At 45.7% G+C, this 25,768-nt stretch overlaps 1 protein-coding gene across 3 annotated transcripts in view; it reads right to left on the minus strand.

The window, feature by feature from the left end:
- PTPN21 (protein tyrosine phosphatase non-receptor type 21) overlaps positions 1-25,768 on the minus strand; it is a 53,888-nt gene that overhangs the window by 16,758 nt on the left and 11,362 nt on the right. Inside the window, exons 2-16 of one of the 3 annotated variants that reach the window (XM_056545945.1) lie at positions 24,920-25,207; positions 19,952-20,121; positions 18,620-18,717; positions 17,922-17,989; positions 16,905-16,975; positions 15,579-15,666; positions 14,412-14,500; positions 13,200-13,287; positions 11,912-11,988; positions 8,839-8,943; positions 7,949-8,003; positions 6,577-6,658; positions 2,770-4,238; positions 2,079-2,219; positions 484-705 (exon numbers count right to left, since the gene is read on the minus strand). In XM_056545945.1, the coding sequence (XP_056401920.1) occupies positions 484-705; positions 2,079-2,219; positions 2,770-4,238; positions 6,577-6,658; positions 7,949-8,003; positions 8,839-8,943; positions 11,912-11,988; positions 13,200-13,287; positions 14,412-14,500; positions 15,579-15,666; positions 16,905-16,975; positions 17,922-17,989; positions 18,620-18,717; positions 19,952-20,121; positions 24,920-25,099 (3,003 nt within the window). In that variant the 5' untranslated portion in view covers positions 25,100-25,207. Of the gene's footprint in view, positions 1-483; positions 706-2,078; positions 2,220-2,769; positions 4,239-6,576; positions 6,659-7,948; positions 8,004-8,838; positions 8,944-11,911; positions 11,989-13,199; positions 13,288-14,411; positions 14,501-15,578; positions 15,667-16,904; positions 16,976-17,921; positions 17,990-18,619; positions 18,718-19,240; positions 19,715-19,951; positions 20,122-24,919; positions 25,208-25,768 lie in introns of those variants that run through there. The other 2 variants (XM_056545946.1, XM_056545947.1) reach the window with 2 other exon arrangements.

Genomic DNA, 25,768 nt, shown 5'->3' on the forward strand with positions numbered 1-25,768 from the left:
AGGCATTACCTTTGTGAGGGGCGGGGCCAGGCATTACCTTTATGTGAGTGGCGGGGCCAGGCATTACCTTTATGTGAGTGGCGGGGCCAGGCATTACCTTTATGTGAGTGGCGGGGCCAGGCATTACCTTTATGTGAGGGGCGGGGCCAGGCATTACCTTTATGTGAGGGGCGGGGCCAGGCATTACCTTTATGTGAGGGGCGGGGCCAGGCATTACCTTTATGTGAGGGGCGGGGCCAGGCATTACCTTTATGTGAGGGGCGGGGCCAGGCATTACCTTTATGTGAGGGGCGGGGCCAGGCATTACCTTTATGTGAGGGGAGGGGCCAGGCATTACCTATGTGAGTGGCGGGGCCAGGCATTACCTATGTGAGTGGCGGGGCCAGGTGGTACCTTTATGTGAGGGGCGGGGCCAGGCATTACCTTTATGTGAGGGGCGGGGCCAGGCATTACCTTTATGTGAGGGGCGGGGCCAGGCATTACCTTTATGTGGGAGGCGTTGATGTATCCCGTGTTGTTCTCTTTGGTCGGCACTAGCTCTACGCGGGTGTCATCGTATGGCAGCACGTCCTGGAATCTGTTGCGTTCTGCGTTCTCGGGGAGGCGCGCTATGGTGCACTCTGTGTCTGGCAGCCGTTTCTTGAGTGTCTGCTCATACTCAGTGAAGACCATTCCCTGCTCCAGCCGCTCCTCAAGGAGTTTACACTGAGAGAAGAGCAAAGAGGTGAAACCGCGAGGCAGCAAATAAACCATCCGCGCTGCGTCTCAAAAGATTTATATCTTTATCAGTCATAGTCAACATCTCTGCTTGTGGTCAGCAAATGGAGACATCCATAATGACCCCATATATACCACAGCAGAGGGTTTGCTACAATTGCATCTAATCAAGACAGCAGCTCTAATCCATTTCCTGTCCTGATCTTTTGCTACATTTAGACCCCGAACCAAAACTTCACAGCTGAGGTTTAGTTACAATTGCATCCAAGCTTGTTACAGTATAGAAAAGCAGGAACGAGATATCAGTCTGGGGTCCAGGATGTTTAGCTCACAGAGCATTGTCTAGACTGAATACAATTGTATCACTTCTCAGCTGAGAGCAGGACTAGCTATGTACAATGTATCAGTCTGGGGTCCAGGATGTTTAGCTCACAGAGCATTGTCTAGACTGGATACAATTGTATCACTTCTCAGCTGAGAGCAGGACTAGCTATGTACAATGTATCAGTCTGGAGTCCAGGATGTTTAGCTCACAGAGCATTGTCTAGACTGGATACAATTGTATCACTTCTCAGCTGAGAGCAGGACTAGCTATGTACAATGTATCAGTCTGGAGTCCAGGATGTTTAGCTCACAGAGCATTGTCTAGACTGGATACAATTGTATCACTTCTCAGCTCAGGGCAGGACTAGTTATGTACAATGTATCAGTCTGGAGTCCAGGATGTTTAGCTCACAGAGCATTGTCTAGACTGGATACAATTGTATCACTTCTCAGCTGAGAGCAGGACAAGCTATGTACAATGTATCAGTCAGGGGTCCAGGATGTTTAGCTCACAGAGCATTGTCTAGACTGGATACAATTGTATATACTTCTCAGCTGAGAGCAGGACTAGCTATGTACAATGTATCAGTCTGGGGTCCAGGATGTTTAGCTCACAGAGCATTGTCTAGACTGGATTCAATTGTATCACTTCTCAGCTGAGAGCAGGACTAGCTATGTACAATGTATCAGTCTGGAGTCCAGGATGTTTAGCTCACAGAGCATTGTCTAGACTGGATACAATTGTATCACTCCTCAGCTGAGAGCAGGACTAGCTATATACAATGTATCAGTCTGGAGTCCGGGATGTTTAGCTCACAGAGCATTGTCTAGACTGGATACAATTGTATCACTTCTCAGCTGAGAGCAGGGCTAGCTATGTACAATGTATCAGTCTGGGGTCCAGGATGTTTAGCTCACAGAGCATTGTCTAGACTGGATACAATTATCACTTCTCAGCTGAGGGTAGGACTAGCTATGTACAATGTATCAGTCTGGAGCCCATACTGGCCCTTTAACAATGTGTACAACAAACGTACCCTCTCGTCATTGGATGCTCTGGCAGGCTCCTCCCTCTCATCATCCAGCATAGGCATTCTGGGCACAGTTAACCCATTCCATGCTGCTAGTTTCAGGGGCCCCATTTTTTTTGCTTCCATGCGGTTCCCTTTCTTCATTCCCTACAAAAAGAGAAAAAAAAAACGCAATGAAACAAATAAAATGCAGGGGGCGTGCACCCCTCCCCGTGGTGAAGTAATGTGGGCGATGCAGCGCCCTGACGTCCATGTTCCCCCAATCTCCAATCTGTACATAGAATTTCAATAAACTCCACTCTAGGTCACATCCAAATCTGCTGTCTCATGAACCTGTAGTGTTCACAGCAGGTTTTGCATCATGGTCACTACAGCAGTGTTTCCCAACCAGGGTGCCTCCAGCTGTTGCAAAACTACAATTCCCAGCATTTGGCTGTCCGGGCATGCTGGGGGTTGTAGTTTTGCAACAGCTGGAGGCACACTGGTTGGGAAACACTGCTCTATAGTCATGCATCTCATGGCTTTTTTCATAAACAGTGCCACCCCTGTCCACAGGTTGTGTCTGGTATTGCAGCTCAGTCCTTTTCAATGAAGAAACCCATGGACAGTTGTGGAGTAGTTAATGGTAGAAGCAGCCATGTTTTTTATTTTTCTAATCTAATCCCTTTAGGTGGCGCCCCCTGTGGGCTGTACTCACTCCTGAGGGTGGTAGTCCTTCTACGATGTCCTTCTTCCCAGACAGGAAGTCGGACACTGGTCTCTTCTTTGCAGGCTCCTTCTTTACTCTGTAACGCACGGTCACGGCCGTCAGGTCAGATTCAGAAACTGAAGGCGGGATTGACCCATTGCTCCTCCGACCGGTCAGGTGTTCTCCGAACTGCACGGGGCTGACGGCGGTGACTCGCCGCTCCTTCTCCGCGTCGGGGGCCTTGTGTTCGTAGATATGGAGATGATTGACAGGCATAGAGCTGTAGGGGTAATTGGACTCTGACTCGTCGGTGTAGGTCTCCATCACCGGCCTCAGCTGGGATCGGTCATAGAGCGGCTTCTGGGAAACATTTGCGCCGTTGTTGTCTTCTTCGTTGTCCTCCTCATCGTCCTCGCTGCTGTGGATGAGCATGGTGGCGTCCGACAGGGACTTCTTGTGACCATATCGCCCCCTGTCGTGCTCGCCTCCCTGCTCCTCCTTGGTGCGCTCAATATAAACGTTAGTTTGCGAGTCTGTCGGGTTGATCCTCTGAGACGCTGCGTTGGTGGCAGAGGAAGATGTGGTGGTCCTCTCCTTCACCCTCATCCCTTCAAAGCTCTGGGTAATCCCCGCTATTTCGATGCTGTTCCGTTTTTGTACTTGGCCGAGACGGGCGGCGGTCAGCGGTTCGCTGACCTCCTGAAGAGAATGCGCCACGGGCAAACTGTCCTCCTGAAACATCTGGACAGAATGGTGGACGCGCCTGGTGATCAGGTCCGGATTACTGCTGCTCGTATGGTGGCGGGTCAGATCGGGGGTGCTGTTTGCTGGCCGCGGGTAAGGATACGGAGGTGGAGGCCGGTAGACCTGAGTCTTCATGATGTTGGAGGGAGTGTAATCCTGAGACTGGAGCTGGACGTTGGTCAGCTCTGGGACACTGACTGCTCCCACCACCGGGCGGCGCTCTGCCTGGTATGGGTATGGCGACTGGCTGTGGAAGCTATAGTTCAGGTTGAAAGGATAATGATGAGACTGGGGCGAGGTGAACTGGGCATGCTCCCGGATCTCCGGCTGGCTGTACACCAAGGCGTCCGGTCTGCTGTAGGCGTAGGAGCTGCCAATGTTGAGGTTCCGCATTGAATGGCTCTGCCGGTCCGTGTGCATTATACCCCTGTTCAGTTGTCTCATCACGGTCTCGTAGTCGGGTGTAGGGCGATAAGAGGGCGGGATAAGGGCGCTGTGCCGGTGGGAGGGGATGTACTCCTGCCTCATGATGTCGCTGCCCGTGATGCTGGGATTGGAGGACATCGGGGAGGGCTGCATGTAGTGCTGCTGCGTGTTCAGAGAGTTGGTGCTGTGAGCGCTGTAGACGCTGCCGTTGCGGATTCTGCCGTTGTAGTCGAGCGGGCTGCGGTCCAGGCTCGTCTGGGAGTGATAGTAATAACCGTTCTGATTGCTCACAAACACTGGGAGATTGTCTGGAAGGATAAAAACAGAGGAAAGTGGTTAAAATGGAAGATTTATGGGCTAAAGGCTCAAAAGGAAACAAAAAAAAGTGTCCAATCATCTAGGCTGGGGCTACAGGCACAAAGATCGCAACGTAATCAATAGTGAACAGTGCTGCTCTGTAATGTCACATGTAATGTTAGTGAACAGTGCTGCGCTGTAATGTCACGTGTAATGTTAGTGAATAGTGCTGCGCTGTAATGTCACATGTAATGTTAGTGAATAGTGCTGCGCTGTAATGTCACGTGTAATGTTAGTGAATAGTGCTGCTCTGTAATGTCACGTGTAATGTTAGTGAATAGTGCTGCGCTGTAATGTCACATGTAATGTTAGTGAATAGTGCTGCACTGTAATGTTAGTGAATAGTGCTGCACTGTAATGTTAGTGAATAGTGCTGCACTGTAATGTCACGTGTAATGTTAGTGAATAGTGCTGCACTGTAATGCCACGTGTAATGTTAGTGAATAGTGCTGCGCTGTAATGTTAGTGAATAGTGCTGCACTGTAATGTCACGTGTAATGTTAGTGAATAGTGCTGCACTGTAATGCCACGTGTAATGTTAGTGAATAGTGCTGCACTGTAATGCCACGTGTAATGTTAGTGAATAGTGCTGCACTGTAATGTCACATGTAGTGTTAGTGAACAGTGCTGCGCTGTAATGTCACGTGTAATGTTAGTGAACAGTGCTGCGCTGTAATGTCACGTGTAATGTTAGTGAATAGTGCTGCGCTGTAATGTCACGTGTAATGTTAGTGAATAGTGCTGCGCTGTAATGTCACGTGTAATGTTAGTGAATAGTGCTGCGCTGTAATGTCACGTGTAATGTTAGTGAATAGTGCTGCGCTGTAATGTCACGTGTAATGTTAGTGAATAGTGCTGCGCTGTAATGTCACGTGTAGTGTTAGTGAATAGTGCTGCACTGTAATGTCACGTGTAGTGTTAGTGAATAGTGCTGCACTGTAATGTCACGTGTAATGTTAGTGAATAGTGCTGCAGTGTAATGTCACGTGTAATGTTAGTGAATAGTGCTGCGCTGTAATGTCACGTGTAATGTTAGTGAATAGTGCTGCGCTGTAATGTCACGTGTAATGTTAGTGAATAGTGCTGCACTGTAATGTCACGTGTAATGTTAGTGAATAGTGCTGCTCTGTAATGTCACGTGTAATGTTAGTGAATAGTGCTGCACTGTAATGTCACATGTAATGTTAGTGAATAGTGCTGCACTGTAATGTCACGTGTAATGTTAGTGAATAGTGCTGCAGTGTAATGTCACATGTAATGTTAGTGAATAGTGCTGCGCTGTAATGTCACGTGTAATGTTAGTGAATAGTGCTGCACTGTAATGTTAGTGAATAGTGCTGCACTGTAATGTCACGTGTAGTGTTAGTGAATAGTGCTGCACTGTAATGTCACGTGTAATGTTAGTGAATAGTGCTGCACTGTAATGTCACGTGTAATGTTAGTGAATAGTGCTGCACTGTAATGCCACGTGTAATGTTAGTGAATAGTGCTGCACTGTAATGCCACGTGTAATGTTAGTGAATAGTGCTGCACTGTAATGTCACGTGTAGTGTTAGTGAATAGTGCTGCACTGTAATGTCACGTAATGTTAGTGAATAGTGCTGCACTGTAATGTCACGTGTAATGTTAGTGAATAGTGCTGCACTGTAATGTCACGTAATGTTAGTGAATAGTGCTGCACTGTAATGTCACGTAATGTTAGTGAATAGTGCTGCACTGTAATGTCACGTAATGTTAGTGAATAGTGCTGCACTGTAATGTCACGTGTAATGTTCGTGAATAGTGCTGCACTGTAATGTCACATGTAATGTTAGTGAATAGTGCTGCACTGTAATGTCACGTGTAATGTTAGTGAATAGTGCTGCACTGTAATGTCACGTGTAATGTTCGTGAATAGTGCTGCACTGTAATGTCACGTGTAATGTTAGTGAATAGTGCTGCACTGTAATGTCACGTGTAATGTTCGTGAATAGTGCTGCACTGTAATGTCACTGATGAGAGACAGAAGTCGGGGAATACTGCACTAAGCCATCTGCCATCTGGATGAACGGTCGCTGCAATGGTCTCCAGGAGGACGATGACCAAACGGGATCCATTACAGAGATCCCACCGTAACCTTAAGGTACTAACGCTACTACACAGGTGGATTGTACCTCTAGGATCCCAAAACACTGAAATTATCTGCATGTTACTGCTATATGTTATCAGCCAGTCAAGGATTAGACGAGACTGCAGCAAAAAGAAAGAAAATGTGTGACCCAAAAAATCCATCACATCAAGTCCTGTTACCCTGTGAGGAGGTGTAGGGCTCATTGTAGTGTCCATTGTAATGCATCTGAGGAGCCGGGATCATGTACGGCTGGTGCTTGGGCTGCAAGAGACAAGAATACATACAGAATAAAGACCCTGATCACAGCCCCGCCCCCTGTATGACATCACTGATATAATATAATAGTAATATAATGACATGTGATCACAGCCCCGCCCCCTGTATGACATCACTGATATAATATAATAGTAATATAATGACATGTGATCACAGCCCCGCCCCCTGTATGACATCACTGATATAATATAATAGTAATATAATGACGTGATCACAGCCCCGCCCCCTGTATGACATCACTGATATAATATAATAGTAATATAATGACGTGATCACAGCCCCGCCCCCTGTATAACATCACTGATATAATATAATAGTAATATAATGACGTGATCACAGCCCCGCCCCCTGTATGACATCACTGATGTAATATAATGACATGTGATCACAGCCCCGCCCTCTGTATGACATCACTGATATAATATGATAGTAATATGACATGTGATCACAGCCCCGCCCCCTGTATAACATCACTGATATAATATAATAGTAATATGACATGTGATCACAGCCCCGCCCCCTGCATGACATCACTGATATAATATACTAATATGACATGTGATCACAGCCCCGCCCCCTGTATGACATCACTGATATAACATAAGAATAATATAATGACATGTGATCACAGCCCCGCCCCCTGTATGACACTGATATATAATAGTAATATAATGACATGTGATCACAGCCCCGCCCCCTGTATGACATCACTGATATAATATAATATTAATATAATGACGTGATCACAGCCCCGCCCCCTGTATGACATCACTGATATAATATAATAGTAATATAATGACATGTGATCACAGCCCCGCCCCCTGTATGACATCACTGATATAATATAATAGTAGTATAATGACATGTGATCACAGCCCCGCCCCTGTATGACATCACTGATATAATATAGTAATATAATGACATGTGATCACAGCCCCGCCCCCTGTATGACATCACTGATATAATATAATAGTAATATAATGACATGTGATCACAGCCCCACCCCCTGTATGACATCACTGATATATAATAGTAATATAATGACATGTGCTCACAGCCCCGCCCCCTGTATGACATCACTGATATAATATAATAATAATAATAATATAATGACATGTGATCACAGCCCCGCCCCCTGTATGACATCACTGATATAATATAATAATATGACATGATATCACAGCCCCGCCCCTGTATGACATCACAGATATAATATGACATGTGATCACAGCCCCGCCCCCTGTATGACGTCACTTAATATGTCATTTCTCTCACCAGTGACATCCGCGTTGATGATCTCCTCCGCACCGGATTTACCGCTTGCGTTTGCCTTGAATAAAATAAAATGATAAATTATCGACTGTGTTCCAGATGGAGAATGGAAATATTCACTGACAGCAAGCGACAGACAGCCACTACAATGGACACAGGCAGTGCAGTCACTACTCATCATTACCGCCTATTAGACATCACTCAGCTTTCCTAGATTCCTGAACGTCTGTATAGGACCCTGGGAGACCAGCACCATGGGGGCTATAAGGATGAATGGATCCTGGTAACAGCATGTAGATTAAACGTTGCGCACCACTTACAAGTTTAATAAAGGGTTACTTTATTTACAAAACAATGACGTTCCGGCCCGCACTGGACACCTGACGCATGCTCCCAGCGCCTACAGGTCGCACCGCCATATACCCGGCATCACAGCTACAGGACACTTCATTTTCCCAGACCTCCGCAGCAACCCGGTCTGTCCAGTGTGGACCGGAACATTTTTGTTTTGTTGGATTGCAAATAAAGTAACCTTTTATTCAACTTCAAAGTAATGTGCTAAGTTTTACCTCTACACAGCTTTCCAAGAACCCTGACTTGGTTTTGGAACGCAGGATCTATCAATGCATCACCGCCGCTCAGGTGCCTGGGGGAGCTGGATGACACAATGACCCTACTATACATAGAAGAAAGGCCAATAAAAGCTGCACCCAGGCAGGATCAGGCTAATGCTCGCAAGTCAGCTTATGTAGAACTACAAGTGCCAGCATGCTGCGACACATAGCAACAAAATGCCCTCTGCTAGCTGTGCAGTGCAGCCATGTTCTGTTCATGCGGTACAGGATGCGGCAGATCATGCAGCGCAGGTTACGGGCCCCGGGATTCGGGCTCACCCTTTAGGAAGTGACGGACGGGACAGAATCGGAAAGCGTTGGAAAGAGAGAAGAGAAGAAGAAGATTTCTGGGCAGAGTCCACAGGAGGAGGATGAGAGGAATCACTGAGGATAAACACATGAAGAGACCACTGAAATACTCTGTGCTGCGCCGATATACTCTGTGCTGCGCTGACAGCCAGAGAGACAGTGCTGAAATACTCTGTGCTGAAATACTCTGTGCTGAAATACTCTGTGCTGCTGCAGCCTGATGTTTCATGTCCCCATAGGCTGTGGGATGGTGCATCAAGATGTAGGGAGGAGATTCCCCAACCAGCGTGCCTCCAGCTGTTGCAAAACTACAATTCACAGCATGGGCATGCTAGGAGTTGTAGTTTTGCAGTTTCACAACAGCTGGAAGCACCCTGGTAGGGAAACAATGATTTATATCTTATTTATCTATGTCAGTGTTTACCAACCAGGGTGCCACCAACTGTTGCAAAACTACAATTCCCAGCAAGCCCGGACAGTCAAAGAGACAGTGCTGAAATACTCTGTGCTGCTGCAGCCCAATGTTTTATCTCTCCATAGGCTGTGGAATGATGCATCTAGTTGTAGGGCAGTGTTTCCCAACCAGTGTGCATCCAGCCGTTGCAAAACTACAACTCCCAGCATGCCCAGACAGCCTTCGGCTGTCTGGGCATGCTGGGAGTTGTAGTTTCGCAACAGCTGGAGGCACACCAGTTGGGAAACACTGATGTAGGGAAAAGCAAAAAGTGGCACTGCCTTACAGGGTTTTCCAGCCTAGAGAGAGTGAGGGGCTAAAAAAAGTTTCTACAGTTAACTAAATTCTGTCCCCCATTAGGTCTTCTTCTGTCCCCCATTAGGGGGGGATTAGGAACACATTGCTGTTTTATTAAAAAATAAATAAATAAACAAACTAGCACCACACCAGTCCTCAGGTTGAGTGTGGTATTACGATTCTCCATTCACTTCAATGGAACAGAGTTGCACTACCAAACCTTAACTGGAGGTGGCGCAGTTTCCGGAAGAAAGCACAAATGTGTTTGGAATCCTGGATTTAAAGGGCCGGTTCAGTGATAAAATGTTATCACCCGTATAAAGAAACATGTTTAAAGTAATTATTATGAAGGCCTTCAATAGCTGTCAGTGAATGGAAACATTAACATGACCTGTTCATTCTCAGCGTTGAAGGTTTGTTTCAACGTATCAGCGTAGATAAGCGCTATCCTGAAGCTCAGCAAATTATTTAAAAAAAAGAAGTAAATTAAAATAAAAAAAATAAAAAGGTGGAAAATCTCGCTACCAAGATAAACCGCGGCTCACCGTGGGACACTGGAAAAGTTTCCGCTCTCACAGTCAACGCCGTCACATCTTCCATTCATTATCACAAATTGTCAAATTGATGAAAAGAAAAGTAAATAATAACCGAGCAGAGACACAAAGTGCAGGATCCGCTCCTCTGAAAAAACCCACCAAATAATGGGATCCTGCAGCAAGGTCCAGTCTACTATAACCTTTAATAGTTTAATCATTTTACTTTTAAGATCTCTGCTTGCTTTCAGTGACTAGGATAAGTCTAGTTCACACCTAGATGCTGAAAGCCGATCCATGATGTGGGATATGTGTCGCACTGATGCAATGTGATGACAAGGGCCGCCCCGCCCCCCCCACCCCCACCCTATTCTTAGCATCAGTCGGGGTCCCAAAAGGTGTGATCCCCTATTCTGTAGATGGTCAATAACTTCTACCTCTGTGAGCTAAACACCTTGGACCCCGGACTGATACATTGTACATATCTAGTCCTGCTCTCAGCTGAGAAGTGATACAATTGTATCCAGTCTAGACAATGCTCTGTGAGTTAAACATCCTGGACCCCAGACTGATACATTGTACATAGCTAGTCCTGCTCTCAGCTGAGAAGTGATACAATTGTATCCAGTCTAGACAATGCTCTGTGAGCTAAACATCCTGGACTCCAGACTGATACATAGTACATAGCTAGTCCTGCTCTCAGCTGAGAAGTGATACAAGTGTATCCAGTCTAGACAATGCTCTGTGAGCAAAACATCCCGGACCCCAGACTGATACATTGTACATAGCTAGTCCTGCTCTCTGCTGAGAAGTGATACAATTGTATCCAGTCTAGACAATGCTCTGTGAGCTAAACATCCTGGACTCCAGACTGATACATTGTACATAGCTAGTTCTGCTCTCAGCTGAGAAGTGATACAATTGTATCCAGTCTAGACAATGCTCTGTGAGCTAAACATCCTGGACTCCAGACTGATACATTGTACATAGCTAGTTCTGCTCTCAGCTGAGAAGTGGTACAATTGTATCCAGTCTAGACCAGGACCAACTAGTTTGCCTCCAGCTGTTGCAAAACTACAACTCCCAGCATGCCCGGACAGGCTGTCCGGGCATGCTGGGAGATGTAGTTTTGCCACAGCAGGAGGCACACTGGATGGGACACACTGGTCTAGACAATGCCCTGTGAATGGCTAATACATATCTTGATGGAGGATTGTTTACACCAATACACTGTAACAAATCCTCAGATGTGACGGATGCTTTTTTTTTCTAACTTTTGTATGTAAACTAATTTTCCTTTTCACTGCCTGCAAGCAGAGATCTTGAAAATATGAAGAATATTTTTTTTATCCACTTCTGATTTAATAGAAGGTAATGTGCAGACATGAGGGGATATTACGGGGGAGGGGGTCAGCTGTGTGATGGCGGCAGCTGTCCCACCTTAAAAGACAGACAGGCTTGTGCAATGGACAGATGTCCCCACGAGAAGCCGCATTATGTCCACACAGAAGAGTGTGTGTGCGGGGGACAGGTGGCCAAGATTAACACAGCGCGGTGACAATGGCGCTCTATCCTCCTGGACGCAAACAGCAGCCGTAGCCGCCAGATAAGAGGATATAACAGCTGACGGGGAGGGGGATCTGCAGACCCCGATATATATATCCCAGATGTGACCCTCATACTCCTCCACTAATACTATGTAACACCAGGTCCTCCATGGAGGGTGAATGACACGAGGGGTCTACACGTCTCTACTCACAGGTTACAGTTCATTCTGTAGAACTTGTGCCGGGCGACGCACATCCGCCACACGTACTTGGCAGTTTCCATGTCTTCCTAAAAGAACAAAAACAGGAAAGGTGACTGGAAAACCAAACACTGATGATTCACCTGCCGCCAAGTCACATGACACCGCGCCAAAGACCGTCAGTGACCTCTGTACAGTGGAAGTCACCCCCCATGGCCGTGTTATATAGAATTATTCTACAGCCGACTGTATACAAACATTTCTGATCCTGAGTTATATCCTGTATTATACTCCAGAGCTGTACTCACTGTTCTGCTGGTGAGGTCACTGTATACATACATTACATTACTTATCCTGTACTGATCCTGAGTTATATCCTGTATTATACTTCAGAGCTGTACTCTCTATTCTGCTGGTGAGATCACTGTGTACATACATTACATTACTTATCCTGTACTGATCCTGAGTTATATCCTGTATTATACTCCAGAGCTGCACTCACTATTCTGCTGGTGAGGTCACTGTGTACATACATTACATTACTTATCCTGTTCTGATCCGGAGTTATATCCTGTATTATACTCCAGAGCTGTACTCACTATTCTGCTGGTGAGGTCACTGTGTACATACATTACATTACTTATCCTATACTGATCCTGAGTTATATCCTGTATTATACCCCAGAGCTGTACTCACTATTCTGCTGGTGAGATCACTGTGTACATACATTACTTATCCTGTACTGATCCTGAGTTATATTCTGTATTATACTCCAGAGCTGTACTCATTATTCTGCTGGTGAGATCACTGTGTACATACATTACATTACTTATCCTGTACTGATCCTGAGTTATATCCTGTATTATACTCCAGAGCTGCACTCACTATTCTGCTGGTGAGGTCACTGTGTATATACATTACATTACTTATCCTGTACTGATCCTGAGTTATATCCTGTATTATACCCCAGAGCTGTACTCACTATTCTGCTGGTGAGGTCACTGTGTACATACATTACATTACTTATCCTGTACTGATCCTGAGTTATATCCTGTATTATACTCCAGAGCTGCACTCACTATTCTGCTGGTGAGGTCACTGTGTATATACATTACATTACTTATCCTGTACTGATCCTGAGTTATATCCTGTATTATACCCCAGAGCTGTACTCACTATTCTGCTGGTGAGGTCACTGAGTACATACATTACTTATCCTGTACTGATCCCGGAGTGTCTCCAGTAGCAGAATAGTGAGTGCAGCTCAGGATCAGTGACTCATTTATATGGAAATACTTACAGTCTGGAACTGGATGGTCTCCTCCTTACTGGCCAGCTCCAGGGTGAAGAAGGATTTGTTGTGGGACATGTTGGTGATGTCCATCCACCTACAGATAGAGGATAGTCTTTGTTTACACAGCGGCGGTTCAGGCAGCTCCGTCACTCAGTCAGAACAAGAACTGAGCAGAGAAAAACAATATTGCATTTCCCATCTTTTTCTCCGCTCATTTCCCCTAAAATACTGGACACCCAATAAACCCCATTATAATGAATGATCTGCCGGGGCCCAGGGGTGTCCATTGTTCTCTGACCTGTTTAGGGTGTGTTCAGTGCAGAAAGATAATAATAATAAGAACATACCCCAACCAGGAACGGCAGAGTGAACCTCACCTTACAATGTTACCAAATTAATTAAAGTATAAAATGATCCCTCAACTTACAATAGTTATAACATACGAAGGGGTTTTCAGGACCATTGTAGCTATAAACCAGACTCAACATACAATGTACAGACAGTCCAGATCTGTTATACCTGTCAATGGCCGGAAGAACTGACCAATCAGAATGGACATTCACTGGTTAAAACACCTGTATTACTGAAGTGTATGCACTGACTGGTATCTAGTAGCGCCCCCTACAGTACAGGGAGGTGTTACGTGTTCTGTACTCTTTACCTGTATTACTGAAGTGTATGCACTGACTGGTGTCTGGTAGCGCCCCCTACAGGAGGTATTACATGTTCTGTACTCTTTACCTGTATTACTGAAGTGTATGCACTGACTGGTATCTAGTAGCGCCCCCTACAGTACAGGGAGGTATTACGTGTTCTGTACTCTTTACCTGTGCCAGGGTTAGCTGCTCCTTTGGACACCAGGGGAGGGCGGCTCCATTACTTTTTTAGGACATTGGGGGAGATTTATCAAAACCTGTGCAGAGGAAAAGTTGCCCATAGCAACCAATCAGATCGCTTCTTTCATTTTGCAGAGGCCTTGTTAAAAATGAAAGCAGTGATCTGATTGGTTGCTATGGGCAAATCAGCAACTTTTCCTCTGGATGGGTTTTCATATATCTCCCCCAATAAGGTTAGATTTTAACAGTTTGAAAATTCTGCACGCTGTGATCTGCGCACACACAAATATATATTTTATTTATTTATTTATAGATTTAACCTCTCTAAACGGTGCCTGATACATCCGTCATTTATAGTTATATCACAAACCTGGACACTTACCGGAAGATAGCCGGCGCTCTGCCGTTCTTGTGCCTGACGAAGATGCCGTTGAGGCACGCTCCGATGGAGAGGTCGGCACCTTGGCTGTCCTGGGAAGGAGAGGACGGACTGCGGTCAGGGGGGGGGGTCAAATAATAATTTCTCCAATATCTTTTCAATTCACCATTTACATCTACACAGAGGCGAAATCTGCAAAACCGCTGTCTGCTGCTCTACACATTTTGAATTAGACATGTGACCTCATCTGAGCTCCCACAATGCACCGCTCTCCCCAATAAAAGGAAAGCGGCAGAATTGTGAATGCAGCTTTGGATAGGACTGGAGTAAAGGACGGGTGTTAATTACTTTTACTTAAGGTTTACATTTTTTTTCCCCAAAAAACAGCACCACCCCCTGTCCTCAGGTTGTGTGCGGTACTGCAGCTCAGTTCGATTGCAGTTGTAATACTACACACAACCTAAGGACAGGAGTGGTGCTGCTTTTGGAAGAAATTAGCTCTGTTTTTCTATTCCTGGATAATATTCATTTAAGGCTGCTGGGAGGTGTAGTGTTTCAACAGCTGGAGGGTCACAGGTTGGACACCACAGTATTATTACAATTACTCAATAGATGAAACTTCGATACAAAGTGATCAGGACAGAACGTCTAAGGGCCCCATGCTTAGACTATGTTCACACTGCATCTTGTGTTTGTGTCAGTTTATACATTTGTAAAAAAATAAAATAAAAAAACGTATGTTTATGGATGCCAAAAATGAATGCTGCTATGTGCCATACAGCAGGACCCATTTCCCATTAACTTACATAAAAATTAAAAAAAGATTTGCAGCGTATACGTATATTTGCCATACACAATAGCATTGTTGTGTACGCTTTTTGTATGCATAAAAATTAAACACACTGTGGAGGTGCACCCCACCCACCTGGATAATCTGGGTTGTTATATCCAAAAAAAATTTAAAGTGAAAACACAAAACTATCAGTGAATCTACAGATTGAGCTCAGTCAAGCAGTACCCAGCAACAACCTGCAGGTGGCGCAGCATCACGGGATCTGCAGATTGGCAGCACGACCTGACTTTTTCAGTGAACAGGATGGATGTATAACTATGAGCAGAACATGTCCAGGCGTCCCCCCCCCAATCCCCTCGACCCCCGCCATCCATTACCTTGGCAGGGTACACTTCCTCTCCATAGTTTTCCAGCCTCTCAATTTCCTGCATGTACAAGAGCTCGGCCTCTGGAGGGGAGAGACCCCTGTGAAGAGACACAGAATTATAGCTGGAATACAGATACAAGCTGCCCCAGGTATCCGGGGTGAGGATCAGCATTTACTGACTTCCTGCTGAGCTTCTGATTAGAGAACAAAAAGAAAATCTGAACAAGCAGCGCTGCAGTGTAAAGCATGGAGGAGGAGGAGGAGGAGGAGGTGGTAAAATGAACTGCAGAAATAAGAGGAACAAAACAACTCAGACTCCAATAGGCCAGAGCAGCTGAGCTGAGGGGCACTGATCACCGCTATGTCCTAGTGGAGCAGTGTCAGTGTAAAGGATGGGGAAGGGACTGAGGAACTACGGAAGGTTCTGTCGTGATCACCCCAAGCATTCTTCACCTCTACTTGTTTCCTTACCTCTCTGCAGAAGCTACAGTAGTTGCTCAGTCCCATTTCCATTCTTATATAAAAGAAAGAAAAAAAAAAAGTGCACCCCTAGTGAAGACCATTTAACGGGTGTAACCGAAAAGAGATATAGATGGGTTCTTACCCTTAGGTGTTGCGCTCAGGGCACAACACCTACAGTAGCGTCTGGAGAGAAACGGACGGAACGCTGCCATGAGGAACTTCCCAGAGTGACGTCAGTCTATCCGGTGGAAGTAGAGTTTCGGGATTTTTGGAAAGAGATTCCTCTGAATGAAGGCGCTGGGGACCAGCGCCTTCATTCAGAGGAACCTCTTTCCAAAAATCCTGAATCTCTATTTCCGTTCTTTACACTGCAGCTGTGCTTTATTAGGACATAACAGTGACCAGTACCCCCTGCTGCATTGTCTGCAATATTCTGAAATTCCCCTCCTGATATAGAAGAGGATGTTCACACCATTCTCCATCATGCTTTGCACTGCAGCTCTGCTTGTTCAGTCGGGCTGGTGTATAATCCTCCATCCTTTACACTGCAGCTTAGCTTCAATAGGACATAGTTATGAAAAGTCACTCCAAGCATTGATCTGCACCCACATCAACAAAACTGAAGGAAAAGAGCTGCAGTGCAAAGCATGGTGGATAAACAAAGCAGCTGAGCTGCGGCACTAGTCCTAGCTATGTCCTGAGCTGCGGCACTAGTCATACCCGTGTCCTGAGCTGCGGCACTAGTCATACCTATGTCCTGAGCTGCGGCACTAGTCATACCTATGTCCTGAGCTGCAGTATAAAGGATGAGAGCGGAGTGAGCCATAAACCTAGCGTTTCCTGAATAGTAAATAGAAGGATAAGGGAAACGTACCGCAGCTTCTGGTGCAGCACCGCTACGCTCTGCGTTGCCTCCTCCAGCGTTTTTTCATCCTGTATCCATCCCTGAAATAAAAAAAATTGTAATCCAGAGAGTAAAAAAATAAAAATAAAATTAAATAAAAATGATCTTAAAAAGATTTGTCTAGTCATTATGTATTTTTTTAAATATATTGGTATTTGATGCATATGCGTGCACATGTATATGTATTCATTTAGATATTTATATGTATATATGTATATATATATATATATATATATATTTATTCTTGTTTGTATGTACGTATATAACAATTTATTTATTTATTTATGTTTGATTGTATTTAAGAATTTATTTAGGTTTGTACGTGTTTATTTCCATTTATGGACTCCAGGCTGGTACAATGTATCAGTGCAGGATAGGAAAGACCCGAACTGCTGATGTGTTCACCTCCCATAGGGCTGGGCAGAATGGATACATTGTAAGGCTAGGTTAACACTGCGGAATCTCCGGGCAGAAAATTTCCGCCCGGAGATTCCGAGTGCGGCCGGCACTAGGACCGCGCGGACACTGCAGCCTCCAATAGACTGCAATGTGTTCCGCGAGTATTTCCACCTGAAGAATGAGCAACACCATACTTCAGGCGGAAATTTCCAAGCGGACTTTCCGTTCACAAATTCCACTTCACAAATTCCGAAGTGTGAATTTGTGAACGGAAAACCATTCACTACACTATACATTTTAACAAGTGGAATTTCTGCCTCCAATTTCAAAGCAGAATCGCAGGCGGAAATTCCGTAGTGTGAACCTAGCCCAACACATTCAGCTGCGTCAACAGGACAAAGTTAAACATGAAAAGGTTTTTACTCATTGACATAAAAAAAATAAAAAATAAAAATAAAAAGTAGAAGAATGAAAACACATATTACTATGTGGTCAAATTTCTCATTATAGAACAATGAAGCTTTATTTATAAAAAAAGACTGGACAACAAGCTGAGGTTTCAGGACATTCCGGGGTTAATAGACTTACCACAGGAAAAAGCACGTAACGCTGCAGGAAATCCTGAGATTCGTACTGATCGTAATCTCCAAAATCAGCTGGAAGAGAACAAAAACAGAGGGGCCGCCTGTCACCAGGAGCAAAGAACGGAAAACGCAGGCGGCCCGTGCCCAGCGCCAAAGTAAACCGACAATCAGGAGAGCAGCAGTTTAACCCTCTCTGTGCTGTACAGGTCAATCAAACCCCAACGTGACTAACTTCCTCCGCAGAATTTCCTGATCAAATTCCTCATCAAATTCTGCATCCTTTCCGCACCAAGAAGATGGCAGAACTTGCTGAATTTCCTGACCAAAATGATTCCTCGTCAATTCCTTAGTGTGAACAGACCCCAAGAGCTCATTTACGCGCCGCGCCATTCGAATTGCCCCAGAATTTGGTGCAGAAATAAATGGGAACTTTCTCGCGGCTTCCACCGAAAGAATAAACATGCGGAATTCACCCTAAATTACCTGGTGTAAATTCAGAGTGTTACTTCCGTAGTGTGAACGTACCCTTATACATCGGTATCACGCCTGAATACTGACATGCGTACCGAGGTTCCTGTGGTTTTTCCATAGCCTCTGGCTGTGCGGGCATGCTGGGAGTTGTAGTTTTGCATTATACTGTATGTATGTAATAAATGGGGAACCGTCCCTTTAAATCACCCTGAGAGGCGTCTGCGTACTCACCCTGCACAGCCAGACCCGCCAACTGGACCGCCTGCTCCAAGGTACAGGGGATTTTTCCCTCCAATATGTCCTTCTTCAGCTGCAGGTAATACTGGTATCTGCCGCAAAAAACAAAAACAACGATACATCAGGGCTACAACAACATGGCGGATGCAAGACTTTACATACAAGGCAAGCTCATCCCTGAGTCCTGTTGGAAAACTACAACTCCCAGCATGCCCGGACAGCCAACGGCTGTCCGGGCATGCTGGGCGTTGTAGTTTTTCAACAGGTGAAGGAACAATGGATTAAGCAAAGACCATCACCCAGCTTTCCCAGAATACGCAGTAATGTCCCCTTCACAGTATTGTCAAATTTACCCCTCCATTGTGCATGTCTACTATCTCCCAAAAAACAGCGCCACACCTGACCTCAGGATCTGCAAGGTATTGCAGCAGAGCAGCAATACCGCGCACAGCCAGCGGACCAGTGTGGCGCTGTTTCCAGAAAAATGCCATTATATTCTCATTCTGTAGACTTCCATGATGGGCACAAGAATAAGTTCTAGAACTTTCTAATAGACATAGCATTTCAATTCTGTATCATTTCAATGATCTCTACTTGCTGTCAGTGAATAGATACCGGCACAAATCTCTCTCCTGTCCTGACCGGTCGTTACAATGTATCAGCGCGGGTAAAAACGTATCAGCCTGGAGGGTAGAGCTCAACCAGAGTATCAGGCCAGGACGGAAATAACCAGATTTCTATTCAGTGCCTGCGGACATGGTGAGCGATTAAGAACTGAATGTAGGAGATCGGCGCTCAATTACTTAGGCCTAAGAGTCTACTTGTTGCCCATAGCAACAGATCACAGCTCAATATGAAAAGTGAAAGCTGAGCTGTGATTGGTCATCTCACTTAAAGCCGGCACCATAAATCTTCCCCATAGTTTTAGAATGATCCATCTCTGAGGACTGTGGGGGAGAGCAATTATACCTTGTGTAAAGGATCAGAGGACCAGGTGTCCATAGCAACCAATAAGATGGCGGCTTCTTGTATTTTTCAAAGGCCTTTTTAAAGATGAAACAAGCGATCTGATTGGTTGCTATGGGCAATTTTTCCTTTACACAGGTTTTGATAAATCTTCCCGAACATACATCTGGTCACCCCACCCAGTCATACCCTCTCTTACTCTTTGCGCACCCTTAGACCCACTTTATCTGGACCCCCTGCGCACCCCCCCCCCCCCTTACATGCCAGGTACATCCGCACCCCCCATTCTTTCCGCCCCATTACACCCCCCCTGCGCAGCACCCCCCCCCCCCCCCTTCTGTATGCACCTTGCGCCCTCACCTGGTGATCTCCTGCTGCAGCTGGGACACTGAATGCACGTAGTAGACCACCCCAAAATACACGGTGGGCTCCAGGGCGTACTTGTCCAGCTGCTTCTTCAGCGGTTTCTCCAGGTCCACCCATCGCTGCTGGTTCTGCTTGTTGTAATACCACAGGCTGAAATAGGTCACCTGACCGGAGAGAAAGCATAATAATGCAATTACAGTGATATATACACACACATATAATATATATATATATATATATATATATATATATATATATATTTTCACACACACACATACATACATACATATATCTATATCCAAAGAAGTCGAGTTGCTGCAACACACTGTGGTAAATGTCAATCATGATTAAATAAAGGCTGCATGGGCTGAAACGTTGCATTTTTTTTTTTTATTTTTTTTTTTTTTTTTTTTTTTATTTTTTTTTTTTTTTTTTTTACACATCTGGATTGGAATAAAAGCTACTTTTTTCACCCCAAGTGCGCTGCAGCAACTCGACTTTTTTGGATGTATCAAGAAACCTTTTGACCAGGGCCATGACTGCTCATCTAATCTGTGAAGTGCTGTTCCACCTAGATTTGGGGATAGGGATTTAGGGGATAGGGATTTAGGGGATATAGATATAGATATAGCGAGGGGCATAGTGGGCACTGCGGCCTATACTAGGGGTCATCAGGGAGTATATACATAATTACATCAATGAGAGGTCCTCAATGTATATAGATCCCTTATTGTCCAGACCCCTGTATAGAAAGAATATAAATACTATATTAGAAGGTGCTGGATTACAGAGTCCACAGTATATAGATGTCTTACAGCCCTGATATATCTGCCATAAACATACAGATCCTTGTACATAACCCAGAGAAAGGCCAAGACCTGAGAGGGGGGGGGGGGGGGCACATACTTGTCCTGTATCACCGCGCCTGTCATCATTGGCCCTGTATACTCCATAGACATGAGGAGACTTGTCCACTGCGGGGCCCCAGATCCCCCCAACCCAACAGAGAAGACAATCCCAACCTCAGACATATTATCTGCTGAAACTTTATATACCACAGGCCTAAGGCTCTGTATCACACATCACAGGCTTAGATACAGCTAGTCAGCTGACATGATCACATATGATGGGATTAGAAACAGTAGTTTAAAAGACAGTATCACACAGGCTTAGATACAGCAGCCAGTATAACACCTTAGATATATTAACATTAGATAGTATCATGCATCAAAGGCTTAGATACAGCAGCTAAGAAACAGTGTTATACTTGATAGAATTAGATACAGCAGCTCAGCAGACAGCATCACACATGATAGGCTTAGATACGGGGGAGAGGGAGGGGATTTCAGAATCAGAAGACAGTAGCATAGTATCGGATAGAGCAGTTCAGAATGCAGTATCACCTGAAAGGATTAGATACAGCAACTAGTAACACTCCTGATTAGATACATCAGATGTTGCACATAGTATCAGAGTATCACATGAGAGTCTTAGATACAGCACAGACTGTATCAGACAGATAAGCTTAGATACCGCAGCTCAGCAGACAATAACCGCATGACTAGATACAGGAGTATCCAACACCTTGCACGTTCTTATTTTTCAACACTTTTGCGCCTCTAATGTAATAGTCCCCGCATCGCAACGACAAAACCCCCCGCAGCCGCTTCGGAAGATGACGCCAGCAGGCAGGAATGATGTGAAGACATGTTTAGTCGCAGTGCAGCAGGACTGGCATGTGGATCTGTCGCTCATTAGTCACCGACCATCTGGGTCCCGGGAACTACAAACCGCGGTCCTCGCAGGACAATAAACGCATTGTGACGTCAATGGGGGAAAACGGTCCCGAAACCAAGAATGCAAAAAAAAATAAAAAAATATCATGGCAGTCGTCCAAGGAGCCGGCTCTATCACTGCCCTGGAATGCGTTGCACAACGAGTTCGCCGCATTCCGCTCATTCCACGCACGCTGGAAGGTAGGACAGGTTTGTCTGCAAGCCCCAGCTTTCCCAGGTGCAGAACGGAACACAGGGTCACATTACTCATAGCTGCACTGTGATTTTACTTCTCTACTGCAGTGACCCCATGCAAAACTACAACTCCCAGCATGCTCGGACAGCCTTTGGCTGTCCGGGCATGCTGGGAGTTGTAGTTTTGCAATAGCTGGAGTGTGTCAGGTCGGGGGTCATTGTTCTACAGTTTCATTTAAACCTTTAACTCATCCCCGTGCCCTGTATAAAACACCAATAGTAGAGTGTCCGCTCCCTGTACAAAATTTCCCAGAATTCCATTTAAAAATAAAAAAATTTAAATTAAAAAAAAAAAAAAACGCAAAATGAAATTTTTTGTAAGTTTCTAAATATAATTTAGATTCAGAAAACAGGACTTTATCATTAGCGCAGATTTTGGCGAAATTCTAAATGTGTGGTTTCCCCAGCTGCTGCGCAAAACTTATTGGCAGGAATTTATCGACCGACTTGCACTTGTAAAATTGCGCCCACCAGTAGTTCAATACTCCCCCATTGAGAGGCGTAACGGTCGCAGTTCATACACGTTGGGGGGGAAATATATAATTTGTGCTGATTTTTGCGCAGAGAGGCTGCTGCTGTGAATCAAAAGAAACAACAAAGTTGGACAACATAAAAATGGCGCAAAATTATGATCCGGTCAGAGCACGTCAGTGCGTGAAATTAACACACACACAGCGCACGCAATATTGCAGGTAGGTGCCAGGTGATAAATGCGTTTTTTATTTTGCTTATTAACTTTATCATCTAATTTTACGGTATTTTTATGCAGTCAGCGCTGGATTCATCATTTTTGTGCTTGCGGGGGGCGTGGCCATCAGATGCGCTGAATTTATCATAGAATCCAGTCAACATTCCACCGATGTCTATGGTAAAACAAGGTGTAATCAATTCAATAGCTCTGCTTTCTGTAAATGAATGTGAACATTCTAGTTCATACAGCTGAGGGTTCTGTGCAATGTATCAGTGTAGGAAACGGCGCTCAGCCTTGAATCTGGGACAGGAAAAAGATATTCCAGGACTGAAGAAACGCCTTGAAGGCGTGAAACGGCGCTGTCGCTCTGGACGGTGTCCCCAGCACCTTCTGCCCTGCAGTAACATCCGTATTTGTATCGCCATGTATATGGAATAGAGGTTACAGCAGCGGTGAGTGATCTGCGTCTTTTTTCTATTTCCATTTGAATTTTAAAAAGTTACATTTTGCACAGATACAATAAAATTACATTCCACTGGACGTTAATAAGAATCTTCCATTCACCGTCAGTAAGCAGAGATTTTGAAAAATTGCATTGTGAAATATTATCGTTAGATAACACTGGATGGCGCCGCTGAGAGGGGGGGAATCCTTCTTAGTCGTTAGCAATTAATTTCATATCAAAAGTCTAGACATGCTTAAAAGGGAAACGAACAGCCGCTTCTCCCGCACTAAACCCAATACAGCTATGGGGGGAGATTTATCAAGGGATTTAGAGCTCTTTTTTGCTTACAAAAGTCGCATCTGCGCCTAAGCAAATTTTTGTGCAACTTTTGGGGGATCGGCTGGTGCCTCCATCTGTTGCTCAACTACAACTTACATGATGGGAGTTGTAGTTTAGGAACAGCGAGACTCCAGCTGTTGCTAAGTTAAAACTTAAAGGAGTACTCCGACGCTAAGACATCTTATCCCCTATTACTAGCGATCACAGGGACAGAGCATAGTGACGTCACAGCTCTATCTCTCCCCCCCCCCCTCAGAAATCGCTTACCAAAGCAACAATGATAAATGTCCCCAGTAATGCGGGTGAACCGAATTAAAATTATGTATAACTTAGCCGATGCACAGTTCTGGAGATACAGGGTGTATTAGACTCCGCCCCTAGGCCTACTCACCTCGCACTCACATGTGCAAAGTGGTCGATGAATATTCACATGGTGGGCGGGCATATGGGAGACGAGGGAATGGAGGCAGGGATGGATTCTGCGTATGCCAAGTTCCGCCTCCATTGCGCAAGGGAGGACATTTACATATTGGCAATGGAGGTTAACACACCCTGTATCTCCAGAATGGCGGCGCAGTTCTGGGTACGTTATACATCATTTTATGCCAGTTCATCCACTCAAAAACCCTGTGTATTGGGTTTAGTGAACCAGCTGTAAGTTTTCCTTTAAAAGTAATTTACAGCATTTGCTGCTGGTGGTGAGGTCTGCACAGAATCAGTCTCCTTCCGCCTCTGGCAGCTGACAGTACAGTCTTCTCTTCCTTCCCCTGCAAGAGTCTTCTCAGCTATACTGCCAATTACTGCAGATGCTCTGCTCCTTCCATGACTATATAGAGACCTGGTTGTGGGGCAAGTGAGTATTGTGTGTCCCCCAGCTCATTAGGTGGACGGGGAGGGTGACTGAGCATGTGTGTCCTCCAGCACTCAGCTCATCAGGTGGATGGGGAGAGTGACTGAGCATGTGTGTCCTCCAGCACTCAGCTCATCAGGTGGATAGGGAGAGTGACTGAGCATGTGTGTCCTCCAGCACTCAGCTCATTAGGTGGATGGGGAGGGTGACTGAGCATGTGTGTCCTCCAGCACTGAGATCATCAGGTGGACGAGTCCAGTGACTGAGCATGTGTGTCCTACAGCACTCAGCTCATCAGGTGGACGGGGACAGTGACTGAGCATGTGTGTCCTCCAGCACTCAGCTCATCAGAGGGACAGTGACTGAGCATGTGTGTCCTCCAGCACTCATCTCATCAGGTGGATGCGCACATTCTGAACACCAGGTGGCACCATACTGTATAAGCTAAAGTCAGAACACAATCGTAGAGCATTTATTAACGGTAAGTAAATGTAGAATATTGCTTATTTTATTATCTATACAATGTATATGACATTAAATGGTGGCACATCCAGCATCAACCTTAGACAGGAACAGAACTACAATTCCCAGCACAGATAATCATTACCTCTCTGAGCTCCAGTCTCTGGGCCACTGCTTCCAGACACTCCTGCCCCGAACTTTCCACCGACAGGGTAAATTCCACAAACTCATTGTTCAGAAGCTGGATCCGGGCCACCAGGCAGCTCTTACTGGACACCGTGTATCTCCTCGTCCGCTTTAACTTCAGCCCAAAAGGAAGCGGCATCTTCCTAGCGTGAGCGATCAGCTGGAGCGTCCCGAGTGTCCAGCCCAGATCATCCAGCGGCCATTAAATAGAGAGAGAAAAATCTGCACATGGGACACATTCAGGACCCTGCGGGGGGAGAGAGAGAAGAGAGGTCAGCACCAAGATCCAGGGAAAAAAAGAGGAGGAAGAAGAGCAGCACCAGAGAAGAGGAGGAGCAGCAGCAGAGGGTTCAGCGCCTGGGAAGTAGAGGAGGGGCAGCAGAGGGTTCAGCGCCTGGGAAGAAGAAGAGGAGGAGCAGCAGAGGGTTCAGCGCCTGGGAAGTAGAGGAGGAGGGGCAGCAGAGGGTTCAGCGCCTGGGAAGAAGAAGAGGAGGGGCAGCAGAGGGTTCAGCGCCTGGGAAGAAGAAGAGGAGGAGCAGCAGAGGGTTCAGGGCCTGGGAAGAAGAAGAGGAGGAGCAGCAGAGGGTTCAGGGTCTGGGAAGAAGAAGAGGAGGAGCAGCAGAGGGTTCAGGGCCTGGGAAGAAGAAGAGGAGGAGCAGCAGAGGGTTCAGGGCCTGGGAAGAAGAGGAGGAGCAGCAGAGGGTTCAGCACCTGGGAAGAAGAAGAGGAGGAGCAGCAGAGGGTTCAGGGCCTGGGAAGAAGAGGAGGAGCAGCAGAGGGTTCAGGGCCTGGGAAGAAGAAGAGGAGG

The sequence above is a fragment of the Hyla sarda genome, chromosome 11, assembly GCF_029499605.1.
Source record: "Hyla sarda isolate aHylSar1 chromosome 11, aHylSar1.hap1, whole genome shotgun sequence".
Taxonomy (NCBI): domain Eukaryota; kingdom Metazoa; phylum Chordata; class Amphibia; order Anura; family Hylidae; genus Hyla; species Hyla sarda.